Genomic DNA, 13478 nt, shown 5'->3' with positions numbered 1-13478 from the left:
ATCGTTAAGACATTTTGCGACTGAAGCGAGGACTGGAAGATGTTATCTAAGTTGCTTTTCACTCATTAATGAGTAAAAAAGTACTCATTATTCTAGCCCGAAGCGCTCTGAGAAATGGGTAAAAGAGTACCCATTATTTGAAATTGAACTTCACCCATTATTTGACAGCCTCATATAGTCATCAAAAATGGGTCCTTTTTTACCCATTAATGGGTACATGGCAGTTGCAGTGTAGTTGGCTTGTGATTTGACAGATCGTGAGAAATTTTATTTTGTTTTGTTTTGGTTTTGATGGTTTGCTGCTACACTGTCTGACAAGGATTAAGTAGTATTAGGCTGTGAAGGCTGTGAACCATTTGCCGAGTTAAATTTAACTCGTGGTTAAAAGTGACATTTCGAAAGTTATTTTCTATGTTCGAAAATCCCTGTGCTGTCGATCGACCGGTTTTCGAGAAGAACTCAGCCAAAGTTGTAAAAATTTAACTTCTTGTCTGTCAGAAGTAACCAAGCTCGGATAGCAGGGTCAATCGATAACTTTCCATCTGTCAAATTTTAACCAAAAGTTAAAATAATCCACCAAATGGTTCAGAGCCTTAGTGAGTGCGCAAGCATAACTGTCACTGAAATCTTCTCGCAGAAGTCTAAAAATTCGTGCAATGCATAATACGGTAAAACAACAAAAAATTACCGAACCGATTCTGCTGTTCCATATTCGGTAAAAAAATTACAATCAACTGTAAAAAAATCTTAGTGTGATAGGCGAGGAGGTCGCGGGGGGGGGGGGGGGGGGGGGGTTGAAAGTGCGGTTTTAGAGCAAATTGTAAACAAACTCGGTCGTTGTCCCATACAAAAATCCAACATGGCTGAATCATGAATTTGACACATTAGAACACCTATTTGTAGTCACCTTGATAGCGAGTAGCGACATCCGACTGCAAACGTCAAAATTGTTTACTCTTAATATTCGTGCTGCAGTCATATTCACCGGCTGTTTTACTCTGTTCTGCAGTTATTGATAATCGTAGTTATTTTGGTACACACCGAGTGAAGTTGATAGTGATATAGACGTTTTATTCTTGGTGGCACACGCTTTAAGAATACACCCTAAGGGATGCACGCGACATATTACGTTCTAATCTTGAAAGTGGTATATTTCTAAATAATTCTTAGTTAATATAATTTCAATATAAATTGTGAGATTTTATGAATTTGCATCCTAGTTTAGTGATAGACAGACTTTGATCCCATTTAGTTCTTAAAATATACATAGAAATTCTGTACAGTTGAGAGGAAAAACCTTATCTATTGCGGTGCTGTATCTCTAGATAATAAGATTGACCTGGCTTGTCGGAATAGGGTTGCAAGGTAAGCATAATATATAATTAAATTTTGTCTTTTACAGCTTTCCCCCATTATCGTTCCATGTAAAATGTAAAAAAATAGAAATATAGATAAAAAAGTGTTGAACCCTTTGTCTAAATCTCATACTAAGTTATACTAGCAAATTACTATTTTTTAATGAAAACCTCAAATTTTGGCTACTTTTCCTATAGTTCTAGAAGGAAAAAAAGCTTTGAATGTTTTATTTTGAAGTTCTAGTGATAGTAAACGTCATTTCAACTGCTCGAATGAATTTGTTAATTAACCACTTCATTCGAGCAGTTAAAATGACGTTTACTACCACTCGAACTTTGAAATAAAACATTATTTTGAGATTTTTTTCTTCTAGAACCACGAGAAAAGTAGTCATTATTTTTGTGCATTTCATAAAAAATAGAAATTAGTTGGTCCAGTTTTGTGAAATCGCTGGTAGAAAGTCACGCCAAAACTGCTTGACAAAGTGGTCAATTATACACATGTGCAAGGTGACTACATATAGGTGTTCTAATGTGTCAAATTCATGATTCAGCCATGTTGGATTTTTGTATGGGACAGCGACCGAGTTTGTTTACAATTTGCTCTAAAACCGCACTTTTCCCCCCCGCGACCTCCTCGCCTATATAGTGACAAAGCTGTATCACCATTTATATACCCACCATGCACATGTGTATCGATGACATTCTATTTAAATAAGAGTATTGGCGGCAAACCGAGTTCATAGCACCAAAATGTTCCTCTTGAAGGCGGAATCTTCAACTAGGGTAAATGACGGCTTCGGAAATACCTTATTATGTTATCGTCATATTTAACTTGTTATTTTATGTTTTATGCTAACGTAAGAACTCCACGAAACTCACAACACGCGACGCGAAACAAGACACAATACTTATCGAACTAAAATGAATTAAAATTTACCTTTCTGACCACCGGTTTCGGGCGTGATGCTGTCCATCTACGGTAAGTGTTGTGTCTTGTCTTGTGAGTACCTATTTAAATTCAGATATCGACGTAGATTCAGTGAACCAGGGGTCTCATGTTGGCAGTTAAACCGTCCGACTTGTTCATACAAGCGTTCATACAAACAAATTCTTTGTTTAGACTTCCGCAATGAGGCCCCAGGTTCTTTACAATGGAAATCTTGAAAATAAATAACATTTTTTTACGGCAGAAACGTATGAAACTCACCATCTAATATGAGTCTGAAAGCAATCAAATATAGTAATGGAAATCTCGAGATTTTGGACCAACTCTTACTTCCTGCTCAGTCCAAGTAAGTGTATATCTTTTATGGTATGAAAAGAATAATGTCATAAGCTTTCAAACTTTCAGATATATTGATATAAAAGGAGTCGAGGATGGATGGAAAGCCATCAACAAAATGCAGGTATACATTTCAATATCGCTATTTTGACATGGTAACAATAGCGGTGCAATATGGACACCCCACCGGGGCAGTATGGATACCTTCAGCACAGACAAACAGACAAAACTCTGGCAATTTGTTCTTCGAATACGCATTTAACGGTCAATTTAAATGTTTTTAGCTGGTAATACCGCCACCTGTGGCGCGCATAGTCAATAACCCTTGGGTTTGACGTTTACACACTATCGCGATCTGTTCAGCGTTCTACCCATCACAGTATACTCAATAGATGGCGGTAGTATTTTAGCGACGATGTTTTATATTGAAAAATATTCCATATGTTATGTCTGTTTGTCTGTGCCTTCAGTCTACCAAAACGGGAGAAGATATTTTATTGTTAGTGTTTTTGATTATTTTTATGAAACTACCGAAAATTAATTAACGATACATGTGGGAATAACAGAAACAATTGAATATTCCACAACAAACGATAATTGCAATCTAATTACCGTCACCTTATTTGGTGATACGTGAGAATTATAATTTTTCAGCACACAGCAAATTACACAGTCAATCACTCGTTAAATTACACATTCAGAAGAGGAATAAACTATCTGTTGCATCTAAATTCAACAATTGTTGACATTTTGGAAAATGTAGGGGGTGCTGAAGGAGTGCGCTTTGGTCAAGGGGAATAATTTATATTGTTAGTGATTTTCAAGAAAGCACTACTTTCTTTTGTTAATATCTGCGAAAAGAATGAAGCTACAAATAGCATTAGGTACTGTTTTCATAAGAAAATAGTTCAAGAAATCGTAATCTGAAACTGCTATTTCTGTACAGTTTATCAAATTTGTTTAGTTCACGTTTGAAAACGCAATTGTCATAGAACGTAGGTATTTTAATTTTCAATTTGATGGCAACACGATCCTTGATGTAAGAATCACTTACCGACAAAAAGTAATTTTGCAAAAATTAAAAAAATCAATTATGTTATAAAGTTTTTTTCAAAATGTTTCCCCCTTTTAATTTTTTTTTAGTAATATAATATCAAGAGAACTTTTTTAAGTGTTGCCAAATTTAAATTTAATTTAGCGATTCAAAACTTAAGACATGATTTTTTTTAAGTGGATGCAACTAAATATTTGGTTTGATAGTACCATCGTGTTCCTCAGCCATTTTAACATAAGATAGATAAACCGACAAAAAGGTCATAGCATAGCACCTGTGATATAGGATTTTGAAAAAAAATAAAAGAAAGAAAGAAGCTATGGAATTGAATTTCAGACCTATTTTCAATGATTTCGGAAGATAACTGAACAAAGAATCTAAAACTAATGTTTTTGGTACAGTGTGGCAAAAAAAAAGCGATTGAAAGCCATCAATGATTTTTTTTCAAAGTTATTGCAATTATACTTTTTATTTACTTCCATTGCCGTGTTCCATTATCTATTATCACAGGCAAACAGACAGATCACTTCATACACTGATCATCGATTACTCATTTAACGTAAAGAGCCTGAATTTATAAAGAGGCGACATCTTATCCATTTGACAGGTCTTCTGCTCGATTGGAATGACTTTTCCTATGACTTTGACAGATTATCGATTGTTCCAGTTTTGACATGTCGTCTCTTTATAAATTCAGGCTCTTTAATTTAACGGATGATTTCATTTTTTGTTAGTACACTGAAAACAAACCCATGGTAACCCGTACTATTTCGTAGGTTAAAAATGAAAACAAAATAGTACTAAATTGCGGTATAATGAATATTGTTGTTGATTTTACCATGCTGCGCCGAAAACGTCAACATAGTAAGGTGAACTATTTTGTGCTTTATCTGAACTTGTGCCCATTTTGCATCGATGTTATCATCTAGCTCATTTAAATAATTGTGCAATGCACAACATGCTTTGATGACTGAGGATGCATGCTCCGTGCTGTTGTCAATCCCTTTGCCAATCCGACGAAATCGAGCTTTGAGGTGGCCAAATGCGTTTTCAACTACCTACTCTGCGGGATGTAGACAACGCGTAGTTAAAGTTTTTCTGCACTGCATTGCTTTCGACGTTATAGGGGTACGGTTTCATAAGCTGGGTGGAAAACCTGAAGGCTAAATCACCCATTATCATCACTGGTGCATTCACGCCAGATATTGGTCACGACATCTCCTGCAGTAATGCACATCCCGATAGCTGTTTTTTCAACAGAGACTTTTCGTAAATGTATGAATCGTTGCATCTGCCTGGGTTCCCGACGTTAATATACACAGCAAAAAAAGTTGTTGAATATTACATCGAAACTGCTGCAACCAGGTCAATCCATCGGTTGTGTAATATCACATTGTACGATGTACATCGATTTTGTGAACAAAATTACATCCATTGATGTAATATTGTATCTGCTTTTCTGCTATTACATCATTATTTCATACGTCAGCTTGAATTACGTTGATCGATATTACATTTTTTTTTGCTGTGTAGAGGAATCTATATCTATAAAGAAGAGTCAATATTTTTTTTGCTGTGTTCATTACACATACATACCTGTAATCAACTAACGCAAACAGAATTGTTGAGTACCAGCCTTTATAGTTATAATAGTCAACCGCGTCTGCCGCATGAGGGTGAATTTCAATGTGGCAACCATCTGAAAATGCATTTGACACAATTTACAGGGGAAGTTCTCATAAAAGTTTAGAAAACCTCAAAGAAGGACAGAAAGCAGTTCATAAGAAGGTCTACGTTAGCAGATCGGTGTCACACTCCAATAAATATTTTTCATCGCTTTATTGCTCTTATCCAGCTGATGTAATTGGTGTTGCACTGATTTGTATGGCGCTGTCGGAACCGTAATCCTCCTCCGGACGTAGGCGTAGGCGTGTAACATGCATAAGAAAGCTAATACTGTTTGCCACACCTTTTATTTGACTAAACTTATGAATTGATTACACGCTTAAATAATAAGGTCACGAATGTTTTTAGTCACCTTTCTCACCAGAAGAGGGTATTACTAGAGTCGGTGTATAATGAGCCACGCCAAGAGTGAAGCCAAGTCTGTGCAAGTCCAAGTGCAGAGTAAACAAACATTACGATGCTATGAAAGGTCCACGAAAGGTATTGCAATGAAATATATAATATAATCGAAGAAATTATCATAAACTCGCAGTGAGCAATAAATTGTCATGTGATACGTTCTTTTATGTCATGTGATACGATCTTTTATGCGAATTTCTACTATTTTTGGTTGAGATAATTTGACTAAATCACTGATATAATGATTTACTACAGCCGCTATTTTTTTTCTCGCTAGAAGTCATTTGAAGTTGATGTAGAAGTCTTCTGTTGCCAAGTGAAAAGAAAGGGAATCTTTCGAAAACCGTGATGCGAGTTCAACTGTTTTTCTCTTGGCGTGACTTATTATACACCGACTCTAGGTATTACTTATGCGTCTTTTCAGAAACATGGGAATTCTGGAAGAGAACCATATAGTATATTTATAATATTTACTTATGCTCCATGTCCGAGTGAAGTGGGAACACTTCAGGAAGACTGGAGGAAATTTCCAAAACCTCACCCAGTGTCGTAAGTGCCAGGGATGGGGTCACGGAACAAAAAATTGCGGTGATTCCTCTCACGCAAAGGACGGCTGTCCTGTACAAGACGATCCTAAGAAAATTAAATGTTCAAATTGTGGTGAAAACCACAAATCCAATTTTTGGGAATTGGGATTGGGATTCGCTAAGCGATTCTACAATCTCTTTCCAAGTGCAGGTAGGAAACGCTCCACGTTTCCGGACAGGTACAAATTCCTCTGTTGTTAACAACAGTCGGCGAGTGAACAAATTCTACATTCGTACCCGTAGGTACAAATGTCACCCCTGTTTCAAATTTTTCATCTATACCTATTCCCCTCGCTGCTAAGAATGTTCAGCGAGTAAAAGGAGCTACCTATGCTGAAATCAAAATACTAACCAACGTCATTCTAACGGTAATTTTGATAATTTTGACTTAGGAAGCATTACTGCTCCTAAAATGGAATTTTTACAGAAATCATAAATTGACATGATTACTGATATGCTTAAATCTAACTCCATGTTTGATGCTATTCAAAGTGGAGTAAAATTTGCGAACAATATTGTCATGACTTTGAAATTCTGTAATGGATTTTAAATCATTAAATATTTTAAATTGGAATGCTCGATCTCTTAAAGATAATGAAGACGAGCTATTTTACTTTTTGTGAGTTCATAACGTGCATATTGCCGTTATAACTGAAACGTTCCTTAAACCTGACCAGAAGGTTAAGAAGGACGCAAATTATTTCATTTATAGAAATGATCGTCTTTATGGACCCTGTGGTGGCGTTGCCATCATTGTTTATAGACGAATCAAACATAAAATTCTTTCTTCATTTGAAACCAAAGTTTTTGAAACTTTGGGAGTTTCTGTTGAAACAAAATTTGGACAATTTACGTTTATAGCTGCCTATTTACCATTCCAATGCGTATGCATGCAAAAGAATTTTCTCAAGGGTGACCTACAGAAACTTACCCGTCATATGTCTAAATTCAGCGGCGCCAGTGGTGTAGTGGTAAGCGTGACTACCTCTCACCCCAGCAGGCCTGGGTTCAATCCCAGTCGGCGCCGCCGAGATGTTCTGAGGCATAACATCTCTGATCACGCCAAGGGAAGTAAAGCCGTTGGTTTCCGGTTCATGAGTTGATGGGTCGATATGTAGGGTCCACGTGTGGGAGCTGCCTTTTTGGCGTCGGTAGCATTGGTGCTCAGCACGGAAAACAAGATTGACGGAAAACAAATCAAGGGAAAAAATAGGTCTAAATTCTTCATTATTGGTGATTTTAATGCAAAACACCGCTCATGGAATAATGCTCAAAGCAATTCCAATGGTAATATTCTGTTTGATGATTGTTCTGCAGGTTATTACACTATTCAATATCCAAACAGCCCAACATGCTTTTCTTCTGCAAGAAATCCCTCCACTATTGATTTGGTCTTAACTGATTCATGTCAACTTTGTAGCCAACTGGTTACCCATGCTGACTTCGGTTCTGATCACCTTCCAGTAACTTTTGAAATATCCCAAGAAATAATTTCTAATCCCCGCTTTCAATTACCATAGAGCTGATTGGGAGCAATATCAAACATTTATCGAACATAACTTCGATCCAAATATTCCGTTGCAAACCAAAGATGATGTTAATTATGCTCTTGAATCTCTGACTACTTCGAAGCAAAAGCTGCCTCAGTACCAAAATGCGAGGTTAAATTCGATTCATTTATAAAAGACGACGATCTTCAGCTCTTGATTCGTCTTAAAAATGCCCGTAGGAGACAATATCAAAGAACACGTGATCCTGCCATGAAAGTTATCTGGCGGGATTTGCAAAAACAAATTAAAAACCGATACCTTTCTTCAATATTTTAGAAAAATCAAAACGTAATTATTGAAATGACCAAAAATTAACTATTAAAGATCACATTGAGGGCATTCAAGCCAAATGTAACAAATATATAAAATGTTTGTAGGGTAGAGTACTACTTCGGCTTAATCGCCCATTTTGGGCCTATCGAGCAGAAAACTTCAAATAAATCCATTTTTTTTTTTTTTTTTTTTTTTTTTTTTTTTTTTTTTTTAACTCTTTATTTGTTCCAAATTCAAAATAAATTACATTTCATTTTAACCTAGGTGCTCCAGTTACTGCAGTAACGTACCAGCCTTAATTGTTATGATATATATCTAAGTGTTTTTACATTGTTCATGTCTTGGCAATTCAGTATTTTAAACAGGTTTTTTAACCTGCATGTCAGTATAACAATTGATATCTTAAAACTAAAAACTAAAACTAAATCTTATCTAAGTATAAAGGGAATTAATCGTTGCAATTGAGGATTGCAACGATTTTTGCCTGAAATTATTAATTATTTTGTTGGACATTTGTGCTAAAGTCTCAACATTCGAAATTCTATGTACTTCGGTTGTACTGTACCAGGGAGGCAACTTCAAAATCATTTTCAGAATTTTGTTCTGAATCCTTTGAAGTGCTTTTTTCCTGGTAGTGCAGCAACTAGACCATATTGGTACAGCGTAAAGCATGGCCGGTCTAAAAACTTGTTTAAATATTAGAAGTTTATTCGTCAGGCAAAGTTTGGATTTCCTGTTTATAAGAGGATACAAACATTTAATATATTTGTTACATTTGGCTTGAATGCCCTCAATGTGATCTTTAAAAGTTAATTTTTGGTCAAGTATTAATCCAAGATATTTCACTTGGTTTGACCAGGAAATTGGAACTCCGTTCATAGTGACTATGTGACTACTACTAGGTTTCAAAAACGAAGCTCTAGGCTTATGTGGAAATATTATAAGTTGAGTTTTGGAAGCGTTGGGAGAAATCTTCCATTTTTGTAAATAAGAAGAGAAAATATCTAAACTTTTCTGCAGTCTGCTGCAAATAACACGAAGACTTCTTCCTTTAGCGGAAATGCCTGTGTCATCAGCGAACAAAGATTTGTGGCAACCCTGAGGCAAATCAGGGAGGTCCGAAGTGAAAATGTTATACAATATAGGCCCAAGAATGCTACCCTGAGGAACTCCTGCCCTAACAGGTAGTCGATTAGATTTGGAATTTTGATAATTTACTTGAAGAGTTCTGTCAGTTAAATAATTTTGAACTAATTTCATAATATAAAGTGGAAAATTAAACTTTTTCAATTTAGCAATCAAACCTTCATGCCAAACACTGTCGAATGCTTTTTCTATGTCTAGAAGAGCAACTCCAGTTGAGTGGCCTTCAGATTTGTTTGAACGAATTAAATTGTTAACTCTTAAGAGCTGATGAGTAGTTGAATGCCCATGGCGAAATCCAAACTGCTCATCTGCAAAAATTGAGTTCGTATTGATGTGAAGCATCATTCTATTCAAAATTATCTTTTCAAAAAGTTTACTTATTGAAGAAAGCAAACTTATTGGACGGTAGCTAGAAGCTTCAGCTGGATTTTTATCCGGCTTCAAAATTGGAACAACTTTTGCATTTTTCCATTTATCAGGAAAGTATGCCAAATGGAAACATCTGTTAAATAATTTTACCAAGAAAGACAAGGTACTCTCTGGGAGTTTTTTGATGAGGATATAGAAAATTCCATCATCACCTGGAGCTTTCATATTTTGAAATTTTTTAGTTATAGACCTTACTTCGTCCAAATCAGTCCCCCAGGAATCATCAAAAATATTTTCCCGAGAGAAAATATTCAGAAAATCCCGAGCAACCTGATTCTCAATAGGACTAGTAAGACCCAAACTGAAATTATGGGAACTCTCGAATTGCTTAGCAAGTTTCTGAGCTTTTTCCAAATTTGTGATCAAAATTTTACCACCTTCTTTAAGCGCTGGAATAGGCTTTTGAGGTTTTTTCAAAATTTTTGTGAGTTTCCAAAAGGGTTTGGAACTCGGGTCTAATTTAGAAATATTATTTTCAAAAGTTTTGTTCCTCAGGGCAGAGAATCGCTTTTTAATTTGTTTTTGCAAATCCCGCCAGATAACTTTCATGGCAGGATCGCGTGTTCTTTGATATTGTCTCCTACGGACATTTTTAAGACGGATCAAGAGCTGAAGATCATCGTCTATTATAATTGAATCGAATTTAACCTCGCATTTTGGTACTGAGGCAGCTCTTGCTTCAACTATAGAAGTAGTCAGAGATTCAAGAGCATAATTAATTTCATCTTTGGTTTGCAAAGGAATGTTTGGATCGAAGTTATATTCCATAAATGTTCGATACTGCTCCCAATCAGCTCTATGGTAATTGAAAGTAGAGCTGTTGGGATTAGAAATTATTTCTTGGGATATTTCAAAAGTTACTGGAAGGTGATCAGAACCGAAGTCAGCATGGGTAACCAGCTGGCTACAAAGTTGACATGAATCAGTTAAGACCAAATCAATAGTGGAGGGATTTCTTGCAGAAGAAAAGCATGTTGGGCTGTTTGGATATTGAATAGTGTAATAACCTGCAGAACAATCATCAAACAGAATATTACCATTGGAATTGCTTTGAGCATTATTCCATGAGCGGTGTTTTGCATTAAAATCACCAATAATGAAGAATTTAGACCTATGACGGGTAAGTTTCTGGAGGTCACCCTTGAGAAAATTCTTTTGCTGGCCTACGCATTGGAATGGCAAATAGGTAGCTATAAACGTAAGTTGTCCAAATTTTGTTTCAACAGAAACCCCCAAAGTTTCAAAAACTTTGGTTTCAAATGAAGAAAGAATTTTATGTTTGATTCGTCTATGAATAATGATGGCAACGCCACCACAGGGTCCATCAAGACGATCATTTCTATAAATCAAGTAGTTTGCGTCCTTCTTAACCTTATGGGCAGGTTTAAGGAACGTTTCAGTTATAACGGCAATGTGCACGTTATGAACTCTTAAAAAGTTAAATAGCTCGTCTTCATTATCTTTAAGAGATCGAGCATTCCAATTTACAATATTTAATGCTTTAAAATCCATTACTGAATTTTAAAGTCATGACAATATTATTTGCAAATTTTACTCCAGTTTGAATAGCATCAAACATGGAGTTAGATTTAAGCATATCAGAAATCATGTCAATTAATGAATTCTGTAAAAATTCCATTTTGGGGGCAGTAATGCTTCCTAAGTCAAAATTGTCAAAATTTCCATTAGAACGTTGGTTAGTATTTTGATTTCTACCCGTTGCAATAGCAGCATAGGTAGCTCCATTAACTCGCTGAACATTGTTAGCAGCGAGGGGAGTAGGTACAGATGAAACATTTGAAGCAGGGGAGATATTTGTACCTACGGGTACGAATGTAGAATTTGTTCCTCGCTGACCGTTGTTAACAGCAGAGGAATTTGTACCTGGTCGGAAACGTGGAGCGTTTCCTACCTGACGGTTAGAACGAGATTGTAGGATCGCTTTGCGAGTCTTACATTCCCAAAAATTGGATTTGTGGTTTTCACCACAATTTGAACATTTAAATTTCTTAGGATCTTCCTTTACAGGACAGTCGTCCTTTGCGTGAGAGGAATCACCACAATTCATGCATTTAGCTGGCATGTAGCAATTTTTAGTTCCGTGACCCCATCCCTGGCACTTACGGCACTGGGTGAGGTTTTGGAAATTTCCTCCAGTCTTCCTGAAGTGTTCCCACTTCACTCGGACATGGAGCATAAGGCTAGCTTTTTCTAAGGCCTTAAGGTTGTTTAGTTCACTAGACTTGAAGTGAACTAAATAAAAATCATTAGAAATCCCGTTGCGCGAATCGCCAGGACGGGATTTCATTTTCATTTTGATTACTTGGAGTGGCACAACTCCAAGTAATTTTGCCAGTTCATCTTTGATCTGATCCAGGGATTCACCACTGGGCAGTCCTTTCATGACAACCTTGAACACACGTTCAGTTTTGGTGTCGTAAGTAAAAAATTTGTGCTTCTTCTCAGTAAGATACTTGAGAAGACATTTAAATCCGTCCAAGGTTTCAGCCAATACACGGCATTCACCCCGACGTCCAATTTGTAGTGAAAACTTAACTTTCACGAAATTCAAAAGTTCCATGCGAAGAGCATGGAAATCGGTAGTGGTTATCACAATAGGGGGAATCTTTTCCTTCTTGGCATTAAGCCGGGAAAGTTTACTAGAATTTTTCTTGGATGATGGATCATTCTCATCATCCGTGAGCAAATCAAATTGATTACTCAAATTAATTTCATCAGAAGGGGGGTCAAGAGTTTGCCCCTTTCTTTTGCGTTTAGGCGCCATGGCGGCAGTAAATTTTTATCCAAATCGACTTCCAAGCAGATTACTATAAGAATCTGAAGGATCGAAGAGGAATTTTCCAAATCGATATCCAAGAAGGATTACCTCGGGTAGGGTCCAAACAAGGATCGAAGAGGAATAAGAGTTGAACAAGGTAGAAAATTTTTACAGGTTGAGCACTGAAAAGTGCTGTTAAAATTTGTTGTAGCTTTAGGTAGTAGTAACACTTCCTTCAGCAAAAAGCAAATAGATCCGCACGGCAAGAGAGCACGATGCGGACTGTCAAATAAATCCATGATTTCAGAGTTAACAAGTCAATTATGCGTTTGGTGCGATACTTTAGTTAATAAGCTACCGAACGAAGTCAATGAGAACGCGTCATATGAACGTTTGCACCCATAACTCCCAAAAACAAAAGTAGTGCTCCGACCGAATCAATTTTTATCTTCATCCGATAGGCCGAAGTGAATTCATTGTCGTTCCAATGGCGTTTCAATGCGTAAGGCCGAGTTTAGAATCCGTAGGCCGAGTTTGGCGTCAAGAAGCAGTGTTAGACTTTTGACAATATCTCAACGATTTGTTTCTCTTTATCAAATCTTATGGTACGTACGGAAAGGAAAATAAATTTGGAAGCCATCAGTAATAATAGCATTCCATTTGGTGCTAAAATGCGCTTGATTAAGAAAGACTAAATGCGGGTTGTGATTAATAGGCCGGAAATGGGGTAGTTAACTCTATCCTCTTATAAACAGGAAATCCAAACTTTGCCTCACGAATACACTCCTAATTTTTAAACAAGTGTTTAGACCGGTCATGCTTTATTCTGGCCAATATGGTCTAGTTGTTGCACTACCAGGAAAAAAGCACTTCAAAGGATTCAGAACAAAGTTCAGAAAATGATTTTGAAGTTGCCTCCCTGGTACAGTACTACC

General features: G+C 36.6%; 1 protein-coding gene across 1 annotated transcript in view; it reads left to right on the top strand.

Moving 5' to 3' along the window:
* Positions 1-944: 944 nt before the first annotated feature.
* The window catches only part of LOC135701475 (methylthioribose-1-phosphate isomerase), a 37078-nt gene continuing 24544 nt past the window's right edge, over positions 945-13478 (top strand). Inside the window, exons 1-3 of the mRNA XM_065222281.1 lie at positions 945-1365; positions 2549-2650; positions 2710-2764. Of these exons, the coding sequence (XP_065078353.1) occupies positions 2574-2650; positions 2710-2764 (132 nt within the window). The 5' untranslated portion in view covers positions 945-1365; positions 2549-2573. The remainder of the gene's footprint in view (positions 1366-2548; positions 2651-2709; positions 2765-13478) is intronic.

Source organism: Ochlerotatus camptorhynchus, unplaced genomic scaffold (assembly GCF_037179485.1).
Source record: "Ochlerotatus camptorhynchus isolate MF236.1 unplaced genomic scaffold, CSIRO-AGI_Acam_v1.1 ptg000164l, whole genome shotgun sequence".
In the NCBI taxonomy this organism is placed as follows: domain Eukaryota; kingdom Metazoa; phylum Arthropoda; class Insecta; order Diptera; family Culicidae; genus Ochlerotatus; species Ochlerotatus camptorhynchus.
Note: the sequence above shows the minus strand (reverse complement) of the source record. Positions and strands in the feature narration are given on the sequence as shown.